This window comes from Marmota marmota, unplaced genomic scaffold (genome assembly GCF_001458135.2).
Source record: "Marmota marmota marmota unplaced genomic scaffold, marMar, whole genome shotgun sequence".
Taxonomy (NCBI): Eukaryota; Metazoa; Chordata; class Mammalia; order Rodentia; family Sciuridae; genus Marmota; species Marmota marmota.
In genome coordinates this window covers 8,674,608-8,691,234 of record NW_025999941.1, presented here as the reverse complement: position 1 = coordinate 8,691,234, position 16,627 = coordinate 8,674,608, and the positions used below count along the sequence as shown (strand labels likewise).

Here is a 16,627-nt window from a genome sequence, read left to right as displayed (position 1 = left end):
CTTTGTTCTATATAAAACTTTATATGTGGCAGTATCATTATAGTATCCTGACATGCTTCATATAGTATCCTTTCATGTTTCATAAAAAACTTCTTCTTTTTTTAACCAGGGATTGAACCCATGGGCACTTAACCACTGAGCCACATCCCCAGCCCTGTTTTGTATTTTATTTTAGACAGGGTCTTGCTGAGTTGCTTAGGGCCTCGCTAAGTTGCTGAGGCTGGCTTTGAACTCACAATCCTCCTGTGTCAGCCTCCCTAGCTGCTGGGATTATAGGCATGAGCCACTGCACCTGGCTCATATTAAAACTACACACTACATTTTCATGTACCAATGCCTGAGAACAGAGTTTAGAAAACTACAGTCCACAGGACCAAATCTAGCCTGCCACCTTTTCTTCCCCCCACAGTTTTATTAAGATGTATTTCATATCCAATAAAATTCAACAATTTAAAGCACATAGTTCATTGGCTTCTAGTATAGTGTGTTAGAGTTGGACAACCGTCACCACAATCTAATTTTAGAACTATTTCAACTTTCCCAAAAGAACCCGTGATATACATTCTCCCTTCCCATTCTTGAGACCTCACCCTGGCCCCAGGACCACAAATCTACTTTCTCAATGTATTTGCCCAGATTTAATATAATCAGATAAATGATTTGAATCATATACTGTGTGGCCCTTCATGACCAAATTCTTTCACTTAATATAATATTTTCAAGGATCATCCATGTAACATGGATCTCTACTTTTTTTTTTCTATTGCCAAATAAAATTCCATTTTATAGATATACACTTTGTTTAACCAAATGATAGGCATTTGGTTGTTCCTACTTTGAACTATTATTAATAATGTTGACATGAACATTCATGTACTAGTTGTTGTGTGGTCATGTTTTCACTTTGAGGGGATAGATCCCTAGGAGTGGAATTGTAGTTTCTTATAGTATCTTTGCGTTTGATATTTTGAAGACTGCAAAACTGTTGTCCAACATGTTGTGCCATTTTACAATCCACCTGCAATGTATGAAGATTCCAATTCTTCCACACCCTTGCCAAAATTTATTATTATCTGCCTTTTTAATTTTAGCATGTTTGTGGATATGAGATGATTTGTATTTCCCTGATGACTTACTGTGCAGTGCATCTTATTATGCACTCACTTGCAATTTGTATAAGATCTCTAGAGAAATATCTGTCCAGATCCTTTGCCATATTTAAGTTAGGTTATCTGTCTTATTGTTGATTTGTGAGAGTTCTTTATATATTCTAGAAATAAGTACCTTGTTGGATCTCTGCTGCCTTGGAATGCAGTGATACCCATATTGTCCAACTATTAGTTCTGCCTTCCTGCTAAAATGGCAAACTAAGTAACTGGATCGAAACCGTATAGACTACAGTGCAAAAATATTTACTACCTTGCCCTTTACAGAAAGATTTAGATAAATATATGTCACTCTGTGTATTTAAAACAGAAAAAAATACCATGGATTTGTTCACTTACCTGATTTGTTCTTATAAAACTAAAATACATATTTAAATCAGAGGTTATGCAAATGGATGTGGAAGAGAGTTTCCTGTATCACAACTTGTGCATCAATTGTGCCTAACATTTTCATATGTGTGGTTACACAGAAACCCCAATCAAAGATCCTAAGCTTTCTAAAAATACACGTTCTCATTGTCAGTCAAGACAGCGATTTACTTAATCTTCCCTCTAGTTTATAAACCTCTGAACAGTGTAATCAGTGTTGGTACAGTGTTGGAAATGCCCTCACATGCTTTGGTGGAAAACAGTTTATGGGATTTTAGTTTTCCAACATGGCTCATAAGAGATTTGGGGATTTATTTAACTGCCTTTATCCAAATAAATCTCCTAGTGACCTCGTTGGGATTTTGATCTCAGTTGAGATGGAAATACGTATGAGTCATGCTAAGTAAAGGGTGTGCAGAGGATTAATGGCGGATGTTAATTTCACCTCCCTGGGAAAAGGGGACATATGCGAGTGGAGTTTGTGGTAGGAGCGTCAGTGCTTTGACTCTGAATTCCTGGACACAGTTGCCCATGCAACATGCTTTGGCCAGGTTATGGTGGGACCAGGACGATGATGATCAAAGGCTTTTTACTCCCATTGCGTCACCAAGAGCTCCTGGGATCTATTCTGGGTGAACGGATCTGAATGGGATTGATGTCTGAATGTCATTCCCACTGCAAGGCCAGTTGATTCGCCCAGCTCGGGCAGGGGTGAATGGGCAATCAGTTACAAATAAAAAGAAATTTTGGAATGAAAATATAGTGCATGATCATTTTGTATATTTTCTTCTGTGTCCTTCTTCTGTCAGCCTCCAGATTTTAACTAGTTAGGTCTGTAAGACAAAATTATTTTATGATTGCATTATTTTATTTAGGTTCTTTATCATTATTTTATGCTGTATGCTTCTCTCCCATCCCCTCTTCCATTCTCTCTGAAACCCACTGCCATCCTGTTTCATCCACAGTGAAACATCTTTCAACAAGGTCAGCAATAATTTCTACACTAACGAATCCAGAGTTGAACTTCACGCGCTCATTTTATCTTGGTCCACCAGCAAGGCTTGACCATGGTGATTGCTTTCTTGGTTCTTTGCCTATTTTGATGCCCACCCTTCCTGGGGGTCCTTTGGTGATTTCACTCATCTCCTAGGGAAAAGGGCTGAGGATGTGGCTCAGTGGTTAAGCACCCTGGGGTTCAATCCCTGGTACCAAAAATTAATTAATTAATTAATTAATTAAAAAGACCAGTAATGGCGTGTCTTTCCTCCATTAGATCTTTCTACTGACTTCCCAATTTTCTCAGAGTTAAAAGCTAAAATTCTCACACCATATGTTATCTGCCGATGCATAACAAGTTATGCCAACAGCCAATGGTGTAAGGCTGTAAGCTTTCTCTATCCCACAGCTTCTAGGAGCCAGGGAGTGTGGGTGTACCTTAGCTGGGTACACAGGCTCACAAAGGCCACAATCAAGGTTTGGCCCAGGATGGCCTGTGAGTCTTTGGTGGAGGTGGGGCCAAAGGCTCAGCAGACAAAGGAAGTGCATTCAAAGGCATGCAGATTACCAGCAGGGTTCAGATCCCTGTGTTGTTGAGTTGAAGATCTCCATTCCTCCCTGGATACTGGCCAGAGATTCCTCTTGGGATCTTGTCACATGGGTGTCTCCACTGGGCAGTTCACAGTGTGCTAGTTGACTTCCATCGGAATGAGCAAGACAGGGTGTGCAAGATAAAAAGCCACAGCTTTTTGTACCTTAACCTTGGAAGTAATATGTTCTATCAGTTTTGCTATATTTTGTTAGAAGCAATTCACCGGATCCACTCTGCCACCAAGCAGAGGCAATTAAACAAGGGAATCATTGCAAGTCATTTTAAAAGCTACCTCTTACAACCTGTAGGATCCCAGATGATATGACTCCTAGACACTCTCTAATCTCATCTCCTTCCACTTCCCTCTTTGCCCACTCAGCCACAGCAACTGCCTCCTGGTTGTTCTTTAAACACACTACACCTGCTGGTACCTCGGGGCCTTTGCATCTGCTATGTCTTTTCTTTGGGTCACTTTCCTGCCAGCATCTTCACCACCGGATCCACCATTTCCTTCAGGTCTCTGTTCGAATGTTTTCTCAGGGAAGCCTTTCCTATCACCAAATACAAAATAGGAATTCTTCCTCCACCCTATCCCCAGCACTCTCTATCACTACTGCTTTTGTACCATCTGATATACTTTTTATTCCTCTGTCTTCTCCCTCGGCTAGATGTTCCGTTTCGTGGGGTATGTGCTTCATTTTTCACTCTTTTATCTTTGATATTTAGAAAATATTGCAGCAAGTGTTTAGAAATTTGTTAAATGGTCAACTGCATGGTTTTGTAACCATGTTAGCCAAACCCTTGAGACTTAACTCTGACTTTAGCTGATTCTATGGCTGATCACTGATATCTTTATGCCATCACCACATTCTTCTGCTCCTTGCCTTCTCTCCTGCATTTTAAGCCATTCCTCGGTCAATGAATGTCTTGAGTTTTCCTCAAAAGGAATTTATAGGGGTCTCTGAGTCTTTACGCATCCTCCTGTCTCAACCTCCTGAGCCGCTTGGATTCCAGGTGTGCACCACTGTGCCCAGCTCGTTACTTTTTATTATTTGCAATTATTCACTCTTTTAGTCCCTATAAGGGATTGCATGTCCTCGCCCATGGCCAGGCCACCCACAGTGCCATCCTACCAGAGCTGTGTGCCTCCTCAGTAACTCTGAACTTGGCCATGTGACATGATTTTGCCAGTGAAATGTATGTTAAGATATACACATACGCACACCAAACATACGGCACGTGAAATTCCACCAGAAACTTTAAAAATTGTTTTAGGACATGTTATAGAATTTACTTTCATGTTTCCTCTGCATCTTGAGAGCAGGTATGCCTTCTTTTTTTTTTTAACACTCTTGTAGGGGATGCCAAGTTTTCTCTCCAGTTTAATCGTTCTTAAAATATAGGGGATTTGCCCAGGAGCAGGGTAGATGGCTTCCTCTATAGGATCTCTTGGAGGGATTAAGGTGGCGGGTTAGTTGATATGTACAGCCACTAATCAAGTGTCCAATGATCAGATGGCTTCCATCAGTGCAGTACTACAGGATGGGTTTGGGGTCGCTACCTCCTGTTGCTGTGTTGTCTGATGACTCAGATGAATCAAAATAGTCTGTCGTTTTCATTTCTTGGAAGCAACAGGAGGTGCTATGAAATGGCTATTGTGTGTCCCCAGAGTTCATGTGTGGGAAGCTTGGTCCCCAGGGTGGTGCTGCTGGGAGGTGGGTGGGACCTTTTACAGGGAACCCTACTGGGAGGATTTTAGGTCACTCGAATCGTGCCATCAGAAGAGATTAAGGCACTTCTCATAGGACCCGTTTTTTTTTTTAATTTGTTCTTTTTACATATACATGAGAGTATATTTTGACATACATATACAGAGTATAACTTATTCTAATATAATTTATTTGGAGACTGGTTTATTTCACTTAGCATAATAGTTTCCAACTCTATCCATCTACCAGCAAATGCCACAATTTCATTCTTCTTTATGGTTGAATAATATTCCATTGTGTACATATACCACATTTTCTTTATTCATTCATCTGTTGAAAGGTACCTGGGACCTGGTTATTTTCACAAGAGGATTGTTCCCAAAGCCTGAGCCTGCTCCCCATCCCCACCCAGGCTCTATGGCTTCCTGTCTTGCTCACACACACCCTCCCAACATTTCCATCCACTGTGAGGTGGTGCAGCCAGAGGGAGACCCTCACTAGAGCCTGTGCCATGGTATTTGGACTTCCAGCCTCTAAAATTGTGAGTCTAGTGAAACTATTTTCTTTGTAAAGTTGCCTGTCTAAGGCATTTCATTATATTAAAAGCAATGAAAATTCCTACTAATTGGCTAGCATCTTCATCTGAAGTCTAATTTTGTCATTTTCTCAAATAACACAAGAGAGTTTGGGTCTCTTCCCTTCCCTTCTAAGAGTGTCTCTTCCAGCCCATCCAAGTCACAGGCGGTGAAAGGCCCAGTTTTCCATTTTGCCTTGACCCCTTTGGCTGTCCTCCTATTAATGGTGGAACCAGAGTTGATGGCAGTGACATACTGGTTGGTGGCCAGGTTCCTTTTCTCTGCCATGTTTTGTGGTAAGTGTTGGCAGTGCCAGGAAAGGATCCTCACTCTGAGTTCTTCAGACATCCTGAAAAGTGTCCAGGTTTTGGACCTGGGAAGACCGGAATCCAAATTCCTACTCTACCATTTACTGGTGGTGTGACTTTAGGTAAATGACCCGAGCTTTCTGACCATGTCCTTTCTCCTGTAACATGGCAGTAAAATACCCACAAGTCTTGGCCAACATCAGGCCAACAGAAAATCAATTATTATGCTTAGAAAACACCTGGCACAAAATTGGGTGCTCGATAAAGGTTGAAGGTTATGCTGCAATTGTCATTATCCTAATAATTAGCATAATAATGTCATAGTCTAGATAATTGCAGTTCTCTACGGAATGAATGAAGGATGGTGGGCATCAGGTTGTGTTAGGGTTTGGATGTGAGGTGTCCCCCAGAAGCTCATGTGTGAGACAATGCAGGAGGGTATGGAGGAGAAATGATTGGGTTACGAGAACCTGAACCCAATGAGTGAATTAAATGCCAGTGGGATTAACTGAATGGTAACTGGAGGCAGGTGGGGTGTGGCTGGAGGAGATGGATCTTTGGGGGCATGGCTTTGGGATATATATATATTTTTATATAAAGATTGGAGTCTCTCTGTCTCTCTCTGCTTTCTGATCACCATGTGAGCCTCTCCTCTCCACCACACTCTCCGCCATGATGTTCTGCCTCACCTCGAGCCCTGAAGAATGGAGCTGGCTGTCTATGGACTGAGACCTCTGAGACCATGAGCCCTCAAATAAACTTTTCCTCCTTTACAATTTTTCTAGTTGCATTTTTTTGTTGTAGCAGCAGAAAAGCTGGCTAAGGCAGGTTGTATCATTCATGCTAAACCCCATGCTTCTGCAACTGAGTTTATCAGGCATACAATTAATTTATGTGTGTGACTTTTGAAAAGTTCCTTTCCTTTTTCCTGCTTCTATTTCCTATCTGTAAAATAAGGGCACTGGACTGTATCGGGGTAGCAAATAGGTTTAATCTCTCATGTCAACCCCAGCTGATGGGTCGTGGGTACCTGGAAAACAGATTTTAAAGGATTCTGAGGCCTTATTGAGGCTCAGCAGATAAGTTTGCCATGATCTATTAGCAATGCCTGTAATGGAGAGAGAGAGAGTCTGGTGGCTGGTATTTTGAAATTTTCCAGGCCTGGGCTCAATGTTCTTTAATGCTTTTCTTTGCTTCTAAATCCTTTGATTTCCCCCCACCCCCTCGGGTCTTCTTGATTTGAGTTTTGTGGGCTGGACATCTTATCCATCTAAATGTATATTCAATATCATTAGAGTGAAAGTAGGTGTGCCCAGTCCGGCCAAGGATGCAAAAAGAGGGTGATAGGTTATGGATAGGTTATCTTCTCTGAATGGGACAAGGGTTTCTTTGAGGCCTCATTGCAATTTGCCCATTAAAAAAAAAAAATAAAGCATTTCCATCAAAAGGGAAAACAGACCAGCAATGCCAGGTGGGTTTGGAATATGAGTTTCTGGTAGACTTCAGTCAATAACATTTAGCAGTGAACACACGGATGGGTTTTACCAAACTGGAAACAGTAATTTCCTGACCTACAATAGAAAGTTATAGGTTTCTAGCAGCTGTTGTATAATTATATGAATGTGTGCTGCAGACAGATTATTTTGGAAATTGATTTAGCTACTTCTTTGGATATTTAAGGTCTAAGACAAAGGTGTCTGTTTTTCATGGGTACTTGGTTGATTTAAGCAATGAGATTTGAGGTTTCATCAAGCTTCAGGAACAAACCCACGACCAACATTTTTTTTTGTAAGGAAAAATAAGACCTTCAGTCACCCACTGGCATTTTATGAACAGAAGCACGAGATTCTTCCTGCAGGGTCAGGGCAATTGGCCTTCATTATAAAAGCTTTTCAGATAAGGATTTGATGTTAGATCTTTTGCTCCAGAGTCTCTCTGGCAGCTTGCCTCCCTGCCACCCTCCCTCTATGCATCACTGCGGACAGCTATAATATCTGTTTATGAATTTTTGATCTCCGGCAAAGCAAAAAAATAACCTGTCTATAGTCATGCTGTTCTACTAAATATGATGAAAAATGATATTTTATGTGGCTTTCTCGGAAATAACCAACAAGAATTATGAATTTTGTCCTCAATGTACCTTCAGCATGGCCCTATGATGGACAGACATTTTTATAGGGGAATCTATGAATAGGACAGCAGCAATAAACAGCTGAAAATAATCTATGAGGCGTTTGCAAATTACCCCTCATGAGCTACAGTGGTTGTGAAAGATAATTTGTGGTTCTTGCAGAATACCCTGCAAATTGGGTCTTTCATCTGCAATGATTTTTACAGTTAAAACATTTCATTTCTCATATTAACAAATGATAACTCTGCATTTGTTAATCTAAACAATTTGATTTATATTTTTTTCTGTGCTGAGAAGCTGTTGACATTTCAGGGTAAGTAATTATTTTCCTTGCCAACTGCTGTTTGTGGTGATGGTAGGCAAAAGATAGAAATCAGAATGTACATCCTTTTTTTTTTTTTTCCTTAAAGACTATCTGTAAAGCTGGAAGTCAGCTTGCCTGAGTTATCATCTGTACTTAGAAATTGAATAGAATAGGGGTGTTGACATGTGAGGATGCTAGCTATGTTTAGGGTTTTCTGCAGAAGTTCTCTGTGAGGGAGGGGATAGACAGTGTCACCAAACCTTGGGCAGGGCACAGTATGCTTCCAGTCTTCAGTCACCACAGTTAGAAGAAGCACACATTATTGGCCTCAGTAGTTCCAGCTTGTGTGGTATCTATTCGAGTATCTCATAGAGTGGGTGTCAGGATTCCATGTAGAATGTTGACAAGAACCACTTTACACCATGCCTGATATGCAGCATTAGCTCTTATAACATTGGTAAGAATTGGAATGAGGAATAAAAAGATCTTCTAAACTTCCTTTCTCAGATTGGCTAAGAATTTACAGTCCAGGACAATGAAAAGACAGTCTTTTTGTTGTTTTTCTTTTTTTCTTTACTTGGAAAGAAGTTGCTGTATGCTTACAGCAGGGTGCTCAGTCTTGCCCACTGGAATGGCTGGCATATGGCAAAGTGGAGAGGAGATGCCACAACGTGGGATAGAGCCCGGGCAACAGCAGGTCTTCCCTGCTGGTGAGATTGAACCCAGGGGCACTTAATCATTGAGCCACATCCCCAGCCCTTTTTATTTTTTATTTTGAGACAGGGTCTCGCAAGGTTTATCTTAATATTCAGATAAAGAAAAAAAATATAAAAACCCTTACCATCCCAGTTTAAAAGTTTTCTACCAGCAAAATCGCTGCTTCAAAAGATGGCCCATCTTTAGCTTGAGGGTAAGCAGGGCTCATACTAGATAGAGCACACCAGGGGCAGTTGTAGATTGCCTCTGAGTTGATTACAGATTCATCCCGTGACCCCTGCACATATGATACGGTAGGTTCATCCATCTGTTTCCCTGTCTTCTTGGCACTGTCCGGCAAGACTGGGGCTATATCTGTCTGTCCATCCTGCTCATATGCAAATCTTCCATCACATTCCAGCTAAGGAATGGACTGTGGACTTAGGATCCAAACTAATTTTTACATGGCCTTAAGGAGTGAATGTAGAGCCAGTATTCTGAATGGCAAATGTGCTTTATCCTTTGAACCAATTCCAATTGATTAGTTCTGGTTGCCTACAGTGCTGTCTTAAGAAACCATCTGTGGCGCATTGGGGCTCAGCTGGGAGGAGTGCTGGGATTGATTATCAATGTCTGTCATGGCCTCTGCAGGGACTGCTTGCCATATATATATATATATATATATATGCCGTTTTCTGCCTTTAACATGTCCCTAATTCCTCTGCACTCTTTTCCCTGTGTAAAATAAACTTACTCCTAAAATGTGACTCTAAGTAGGAGCTGAGAGAGAACAGGTACATTTCACTTTAAGAAAACCTAGCATGGAGAAAATGCAAATATACAAAAGGCATAAATCTGGAGCCAATTATTTCCATTACAGAAAGATTCCATGAAAGGTTCCTTTAAATAGCGAGGTCCCCTACTGCATTAAAATGATGATTCAATTTACAAAAATTCACATTGCATGCAGTTCTTCAGGACCACTTCTGTGGGCTAAGCCAGCCTTATACCTGATTTTATTTTATTTTATTTTATTTTATTTTTGAAGCCACGGCCTAAATAATGTTCAGGGTGGCTGCCACCACTTATCTGGAGCCTCTTGGAAATTCCCACTCTCTTCAAGACTTCCTTCTGACTTCCTATCCCAGAGTGTTGAGAGACAGTCTGGGTGGTGATCAAGAGCTGCTGGCTCCCACCCTGACGGGGCTGCATTTCATTAGGGAGGGAAGAGATGCATTCGAGTCCTGTCTGTGCACGGGTGTGGTTGTGCAAGCCTGTGCCCTCCGTGCACCACGCAGGCAGATGCAGATACACAAAAGTCACTGCCCTCGCTTTCTGACTAACCTAAATTCATTCCTGCTGTGAGAGTTATAAATGGAAGCTTCTAGTCTCCTGGTGGATAGGGCCTTCTGGTAATCTCTGCCCTGAATTTGCTTATGTGTTCTTTACCTTTGCATCCAAAAAAAAAAAAGAAAAGAAACTTCCCCAGACTCTGGGCCTGCGTCGCATTACCCAGATGTGGAACCCTCCTCTTCCTCTGCATCTCCCTACAAAGCCCCAAATGGTTTTCTGATTTAGAAAATTAAATATAATCTGACTCTTGTGGCAAGCTACGAAATTCGCAACCAACAGACGCTCCCATTAAATGTATAACATACACAACATCTAAAAGTATCCGCCGATCTAGCATGAACTTGAATTATAGAGGCATTCAGTGCCCCTCGGGTAGGATCACCAGCCTCGTCCCAAGCACTCAGACTTGGGCAGTTCTCCAGTGGACCCTAAAGCTCCTAGGAATGCTGACTGGCTCACATGTTGGAATTTTTTTTTTTGCTCTGCAAAAGCAACTTAATCCAGGGAAGGGCACCTGAAAGAGATGGTATCTTCCCTTTCTGTGTGCATGGTCTTCCAATGCCTAGAATCACCGTCATAACTTTGCAGACACAGAGTACAAGTATCATCTCTATTTCATCTATGGTATTTTTAAAATTTCCAACCTAAATTTCTTCCCAGGAATATATATATATACATATATTTTTTTTTTTACAAACACATCTTACTGTTTCTGTTGGAAAAAGTAAAATCAGACCGTAACAGTGAACACATCAGCTCACTCGGACACCTGGTCTACAGCGATCAATCCTCTTTGAGATGAAAGCTCTCAGGCCAGTGAGTGGTCAAATACCTCTTTTCCTCCCATCTTCCCAGAGTCACTGGTTTGAGCCAAGGGGCCCCGATGGCCCTGGGCTGTAATAGCCGCATAGGTGCAGCCATAGATGGCAGCCACCAACATCATGAGACACACGATTCCACATACAACCCCCGTGATGACAACGGTGGCCACGGCGTGGCGCAGGTTGGTGGGCCTTGGCTTGGGTTTGACCTCACACATCACAGGGTCTCGCTCCCCAGAGATCCGGTTCTCAGGAGGCTTGGGGACCTCCCGGTGGGCAGTGCCATGCTGCTGACCCTGTGAGGGCACCAGATGTGGAACAGGAAGAGGACAGGGCTGGTACAGCTCGTGAGGAATCCTAAGGAGATCCTTCCCCTTCCACATATCAGGTGACCCGCAGATGACACCATCCATTACTCCCCCTTTAAAAAACAAAAGCAGAGAATGATAACAGAACCCAGATACAACTGTGGTCCAAAATCTTTAGCTTAAAAAAAAAAAAAAAAAAGGTAGGCAGATGGAATTTATAAAGTATCTTTATAAACTTTTTTTTTCCCAGAGTCAAAGATTTTAACAATCATACTTTATGATTTTAGGATTTCTAAATTAGCTAAATGCTAAAAATGCCACACACTAAATTGGCAATTACATATGACCCAGAACTCATCAGAAGCCAAGTCACCTTTACATCATATAAATGCTGACGGGGAAAGACAATTCCAAGGCTGACAAGAAGGGACTCCCAGGGCCGACACCAAGGGTGCCATAGCCCTCGGCATTCCTGCGGCCAAGCCCCTAACAAGCCCCAAGCCCTGCCACACAAGAAATCTTTTGTGCCAGATTCCTATTATAAACCTTAAAAAAAAAAAAAAAACACACAGAACAAATGTGCATTGTTATGATGCTGTGTGTTGATCACTGAGATGCCAGGTGTCTCCCAACTGTCCTCAGTGATGCCAAGGGCAGTGGTGGCAAGGTCCTTGCAGTGCTTTGTGTATCTCGGAATTTGCCAATACGATTGGTTTCGTTCGTGGGATTAAGTATAATTAACCTGTCTCCTCAGGCCTCGAAACAGTTTACTACTTTGAGTACCGGATCTTCCAAAGGGTTATTAAGTGCACTTTCCATTCCCCATGAGGCAGTTGATTTCCTCGGGTGTGTAGACTTCTGACTTTGGTTCTTGGCCCTACATTCTTTCCTGTACCCCATAGTGCGTCTCTGAACATCATTTATTGATTCCCACACTTGAATGCTTTTTATATCCCAGGCACCATTCTGGGCTCTGAGAAAAGGGCCGTGAACAAGAATATTGTTCNGGGGGGGGGGGGGTTCCATTGCTCAGGAATTCTCTAGAGAGAGCGCTGGGTTCACACACTTCCTTCTGGACGAGGTTGATCACTGATTTACTGAAAAAGAACTTTTTTGACGAAATTCTCTGCCGTAAAAGCATCAGATTTGTATCCGACTTGTTAGTTTACAAAGCACAGATGGGTCCTTACGCTCCGCTAGGAGAGGAAATTCTTAAGCAAACTCATGCAGGTCCTGAGCAGACCAATCAACATCTAAACTCAGTCCTTGCCCATCATTCTCAAGTTTCCCCCACCCCTCTCACTGTCCTGCTCTACTTCCTCCTCTCTGGAGAATCGTGAGGCCAGGGCAGTGGGCAGGAGAATCCTCATAAAGTCCTTGGATGGGGCAAAACTCTCCTGTGATCTGTGACTCAGTTCTCCCAGCCTGCTATAAACACCTCTCCCGGGAGGACTCTCTTAGCCAAATTAGATGGAAGATTCTTCCCACAGATGGTTGGTGGATTGTGAAATTATGGCAGACCTACACACATGGAGGTCATTACTTCAACTTATTAGCACCTGCCATCACACAGCCCTTCAGAGTTTGGGAATGCTTTCCTATCCATCCTACCTAAGCCTTTTAATGCAAGCCCTAAGTGGCCCTGTAAGTACATAGGACCACTCCACAGTGCAAGAGTTGTCACGTGGCCCAGGCACATCAGGGTGGGTGGCAATGGCAAAATTCAGCCTGTGCCCTTTCTGCTGCCATTGCTTAAACCTGAATCACCTACCGCCAGGATGTCTCTAGCCCCGCCCCCCTGGCTTCTTCTGTGATCCCTTGAGGCAAGAGTTGAGACTCTAAAGCTAAAAAGGTAAAAGAGGAATTTCTTCTTTTTCCAAGCTGTTGGTTCTCGGGAGGCCAGAGGTACGGGGTAGCCGCCCAAGGTGTCATCCAGCTGCACTGTCATTGAAGTCTTGCCATATAGATCATTGCATTTCTGTGCACCTGGCCATTAGAGTCTCTCCCTGGGAGTTTGTTGCGAGGAAGAAGGCCAGAGAGAGAGAGAAATGAAGAGCAGGGTTCTGAGAAGTACTAAGTACATTTAACCTGGCCAAAGAGCACTGATACTTCCACCAGGGGACGACGGTCTCCTGCCAAGAGCAATTCCATCAGCTAACCTATACCTAGACCAAGGTGATTTATTTAATGATTCCACAACTGGCTTTCTCTAGCTTCAGTCTTCTCAATGTTCAGTGTTAGAATGGGATCCACATCTTGGGACACAGAGGCAAGGGAATACATAGACTAGAGCCTAGGACTGTGGAAGGAGCCGTGACTCCCAACAGCTACATGGCCTCCTGTGCAGCTATATCCCCAGCCAGGATCTCCCTCGCACCCTGCCACCCCTATCTCAGAGGCCATGACATCAGAGACAACTCTGCTGACTACAGCACGAGGAGCTTACCCGCTTCTAGATTTATATAAGTTGACAATGCAAGAAGCTCCAGCTTGCCATGAGCACACTGTCCCCCACCTGACCACTAGTGGCTCTCAACCTCTGTCTTGGAAAAAATTGGATTCAGATCTCAAATCTGCACATGACTTAGTTATACAACCCCAAAAGGTCTTTGACCATACCGTGCCTCCACCTGTGCTTCTGAAAAGTGAGAGACGGGGAGAATAATGAAATTCGCTTCCCATGATTGCTCTGTGGGTTCAGTTGGATAAACCATGTCAAGTATTTTGCACCATACCTAGTCTAGAGTCAGTGTTTAATAAAGTTAGTGATAAGCATCAAGATGGTTTGCTTACTCGTAAATAAAGAGGAATAGTCAATGTAGAATCTATGTGCACGTTTTTGTGGAGGAGATATGGTTAAGTATTCACCAACATACCTCTTTTGCCCTTAGGCCCGTACTCTTTGGGGTCATTTTGGGGCCAAGTGACTGAGTTCCACCTAATGGAACCCATGAATGCCATTTCCAGGAGATGACATCTCCAGCATGGTCTTACGTGGGTTTTGTCCCCTTTAGGTGGTGGTGTTGGAGATTGTGTGGTGAAGTTGGCCACATCGCAACCTAAGAGGGGCTTATATCCCTGAACAATGCATGGAAGGCAGACCCTGTCCCCAGTTCTCTTGAACCCTAAAATGAGTGAGCAACAGACATTTTCTTGTATAAATGACTGAAGTTTGGGGATGTCTGTTAAATCAATTAACACCTCTGGGATTGCTTTGGTTTATAAGGATATTGATTAATATCTATTCCTTTATTTTGCCTTTATTCAATGCATTCATTATATGACTTTCATATTTAGTATCAATATGGATTTTTTTCTAGTTATTTTGGGACATCCAGATTTCCGGTGCCCCCAAATGATTTTTCCTTCCTCTGACACAAGGCTGATATCTATAATCCTGTGCTCTGTCACGAGGGAGGGTGAACTGCCTCACTGCTTCTGAGGATCATCATGGGCCTTGATACTATCACTTTTCATCTGGTGACACTGAGCACTAGGGAACAATATTAATTTTCCCAAAGACCACCAGCAAGTTTTGTGGTTGAGTAAGGAGAACTTCATCCCATCCCACATTGCTTCTAACATCCCTGGCCTGGGAACTCTGGTCTAATCAAGAAATATTCTTCTTTGATGAAAAGTCTTTTGTGTGATGGTCTGGTATATGCCTACGATTTAATCCAGAATACAATAGCTCAAGCTCCTTACCCCCAGCTGTAATTAGTTGCATTTGAAACATCCTATCAGAAGGAGATTGGCACATGCTATAGCTCCTGTTGTCAGTTAACTGGAATGTTGGCTGGTGACTGAGATGTGATTTGTTATTTTACTGTTGAGATGCTTCTTAATTCGGTATTGTATATTTGAACTCGAGCTGTTTTCTAAGTTGCCTTCATCTGTGCAATCCAGATGCTATTGATTCTTTAATTCATGTCATATTTTCTTGAGCAATGGGCTCAAATCTACAACCCCTGACCCAGCTCCCCTTGGATTTGGAATGGGTGTCTCCAACATGCCCCCAAACCAACTCTTGACTCTATGCCTCCCCCTTCCTCACTTCCCCCACTCCCAATTTGCTAAAGGCATCACCATTTCTTTGGCTATTCCTGCACGACAAATGAAATAGAATTTCCCATCCTTAGACTCTTTTCTTCATCTGCCACTCCTCCTCATTAGCCATTGCTAGCAGTTTAATATTCCAGGTGTCTCCCAAAGCCTTGCCTTCTTACCACTCTGTTTGGGGTCACTATCATCCTCTCCCTGGCTAACATGATTCATCTTCTCTTTTAAATCTCTCTGGCTCTTCTTCTGCAGCTTTTGGATTGCTTTTACTAGACTCACCAGAGTAACCTTTTAAGTTGTAATCAGATCATATTGTTCCCCTGAATAAAATGCAAGGGCTTTCCATCTGACCTAAAATAAAATCCCAGGCCCGAGGTCTGCTCTGCACAGTCCTGCATGACATGGTCTCTGAGGACATGCGTTGCCTCCTCTCTGTCCCCTCTGCCACAGCCTGCCTCTGTTCTAGCAACTCTCTGGTTCTCCTTTTGTCACCAAACTTGATGTCCTTCGCCTAGTCATCTCCTGGCTCATTCCTCCTTGTTTTGATTCTTTTCACCCATGTCACCTCCTTGGAAAGGACTTCCCTGCCCATTCAGTCTAAAAGGGGGCCCCCTCCCCTCTTGCTCCCTCTGCTTCCCCTGCCTCATTGTCGTCTTAGCACTGCCACCTGAGCATGCATCGTTACTCATGGTCTTAATTAACATCCATTCATACTACTCTACATACTCTAGATACTAGAGTGACACTGAGCACTAGGGAACAATATTCTTGTTCACGGCCCTTTTCTCAGAGCCCAGAATGGTGCCTGGGATATAAAAAGCATTCAAGTGTGGGAATCAATGAATGATGTTCAGAGACGCACTATGGGGTACAGGAAAGAATGTAGGGCCAAGAACCAAAGTCAGGCTTTCTGTTTTCCTCTGTGCTTCTGCTCTGTGATCTTGGGCAAATCACGGAACCTCTCTGGGCCTCTGTTTCCCATTGATAACAGGGATTTGCCAAACTTCTATTAAGAGCCAGATAATAAATATCAGCTTTACCAAACAGTCTGTCATGACCACTTAAACTTGCCCTTAGAGTGCAAAACAGCTGCTCAGTATGTGATGAATAGACATGGATGTTGGCTGACAAAACTGCATTTACACAAAGAGAAGAGGGACTGGATCTGGCCTTAGGGCTGTGGTTTGCTAACCCTTGGGTCATTTCCATAGCAGCGCCCCCGCCCCCCCCCCACCCCGCC

The 16,627-nt window shown here is 42.9% G+C and overlaps 2 protein-coding genes across 2 annotated transcripts in view; one reads left to right on the top strand and one right to left on the bottom strand.

The window, feature by feature from the left end:
* The window catches only part of Cacna2d3 (calcium voltage-gated channel auxiliary subunit alpha2delta 3), a gene marked incomplete at its 5' end in the record, with an annotated part of 864,940 nt that overhangs the window by 709,274 nt on the left and 139,039 nt on the right, over positions 1-16,627 (top strand). The window lies entirely within an intron of this gene.
* Positions 10,845-16,627, bottom strand: part of Lrtm1 (leucine rich repeats and transmembrane domains 1) — a 9,647-nt gene continuing 3,864 nt past the window's right edge. The window contains exon 3 of the mRNA XM_048801009.1: positions 10,845-11,441. Within this exon, the coding sequence (XP_048656966.1) occupies positions 11,008-11,441 (434 nt within the window). The 3' untranslated portion in view covers positions 10,845-11,007. The remainder of the gene's footprint in view (positions 11,442-16,627) is intronic.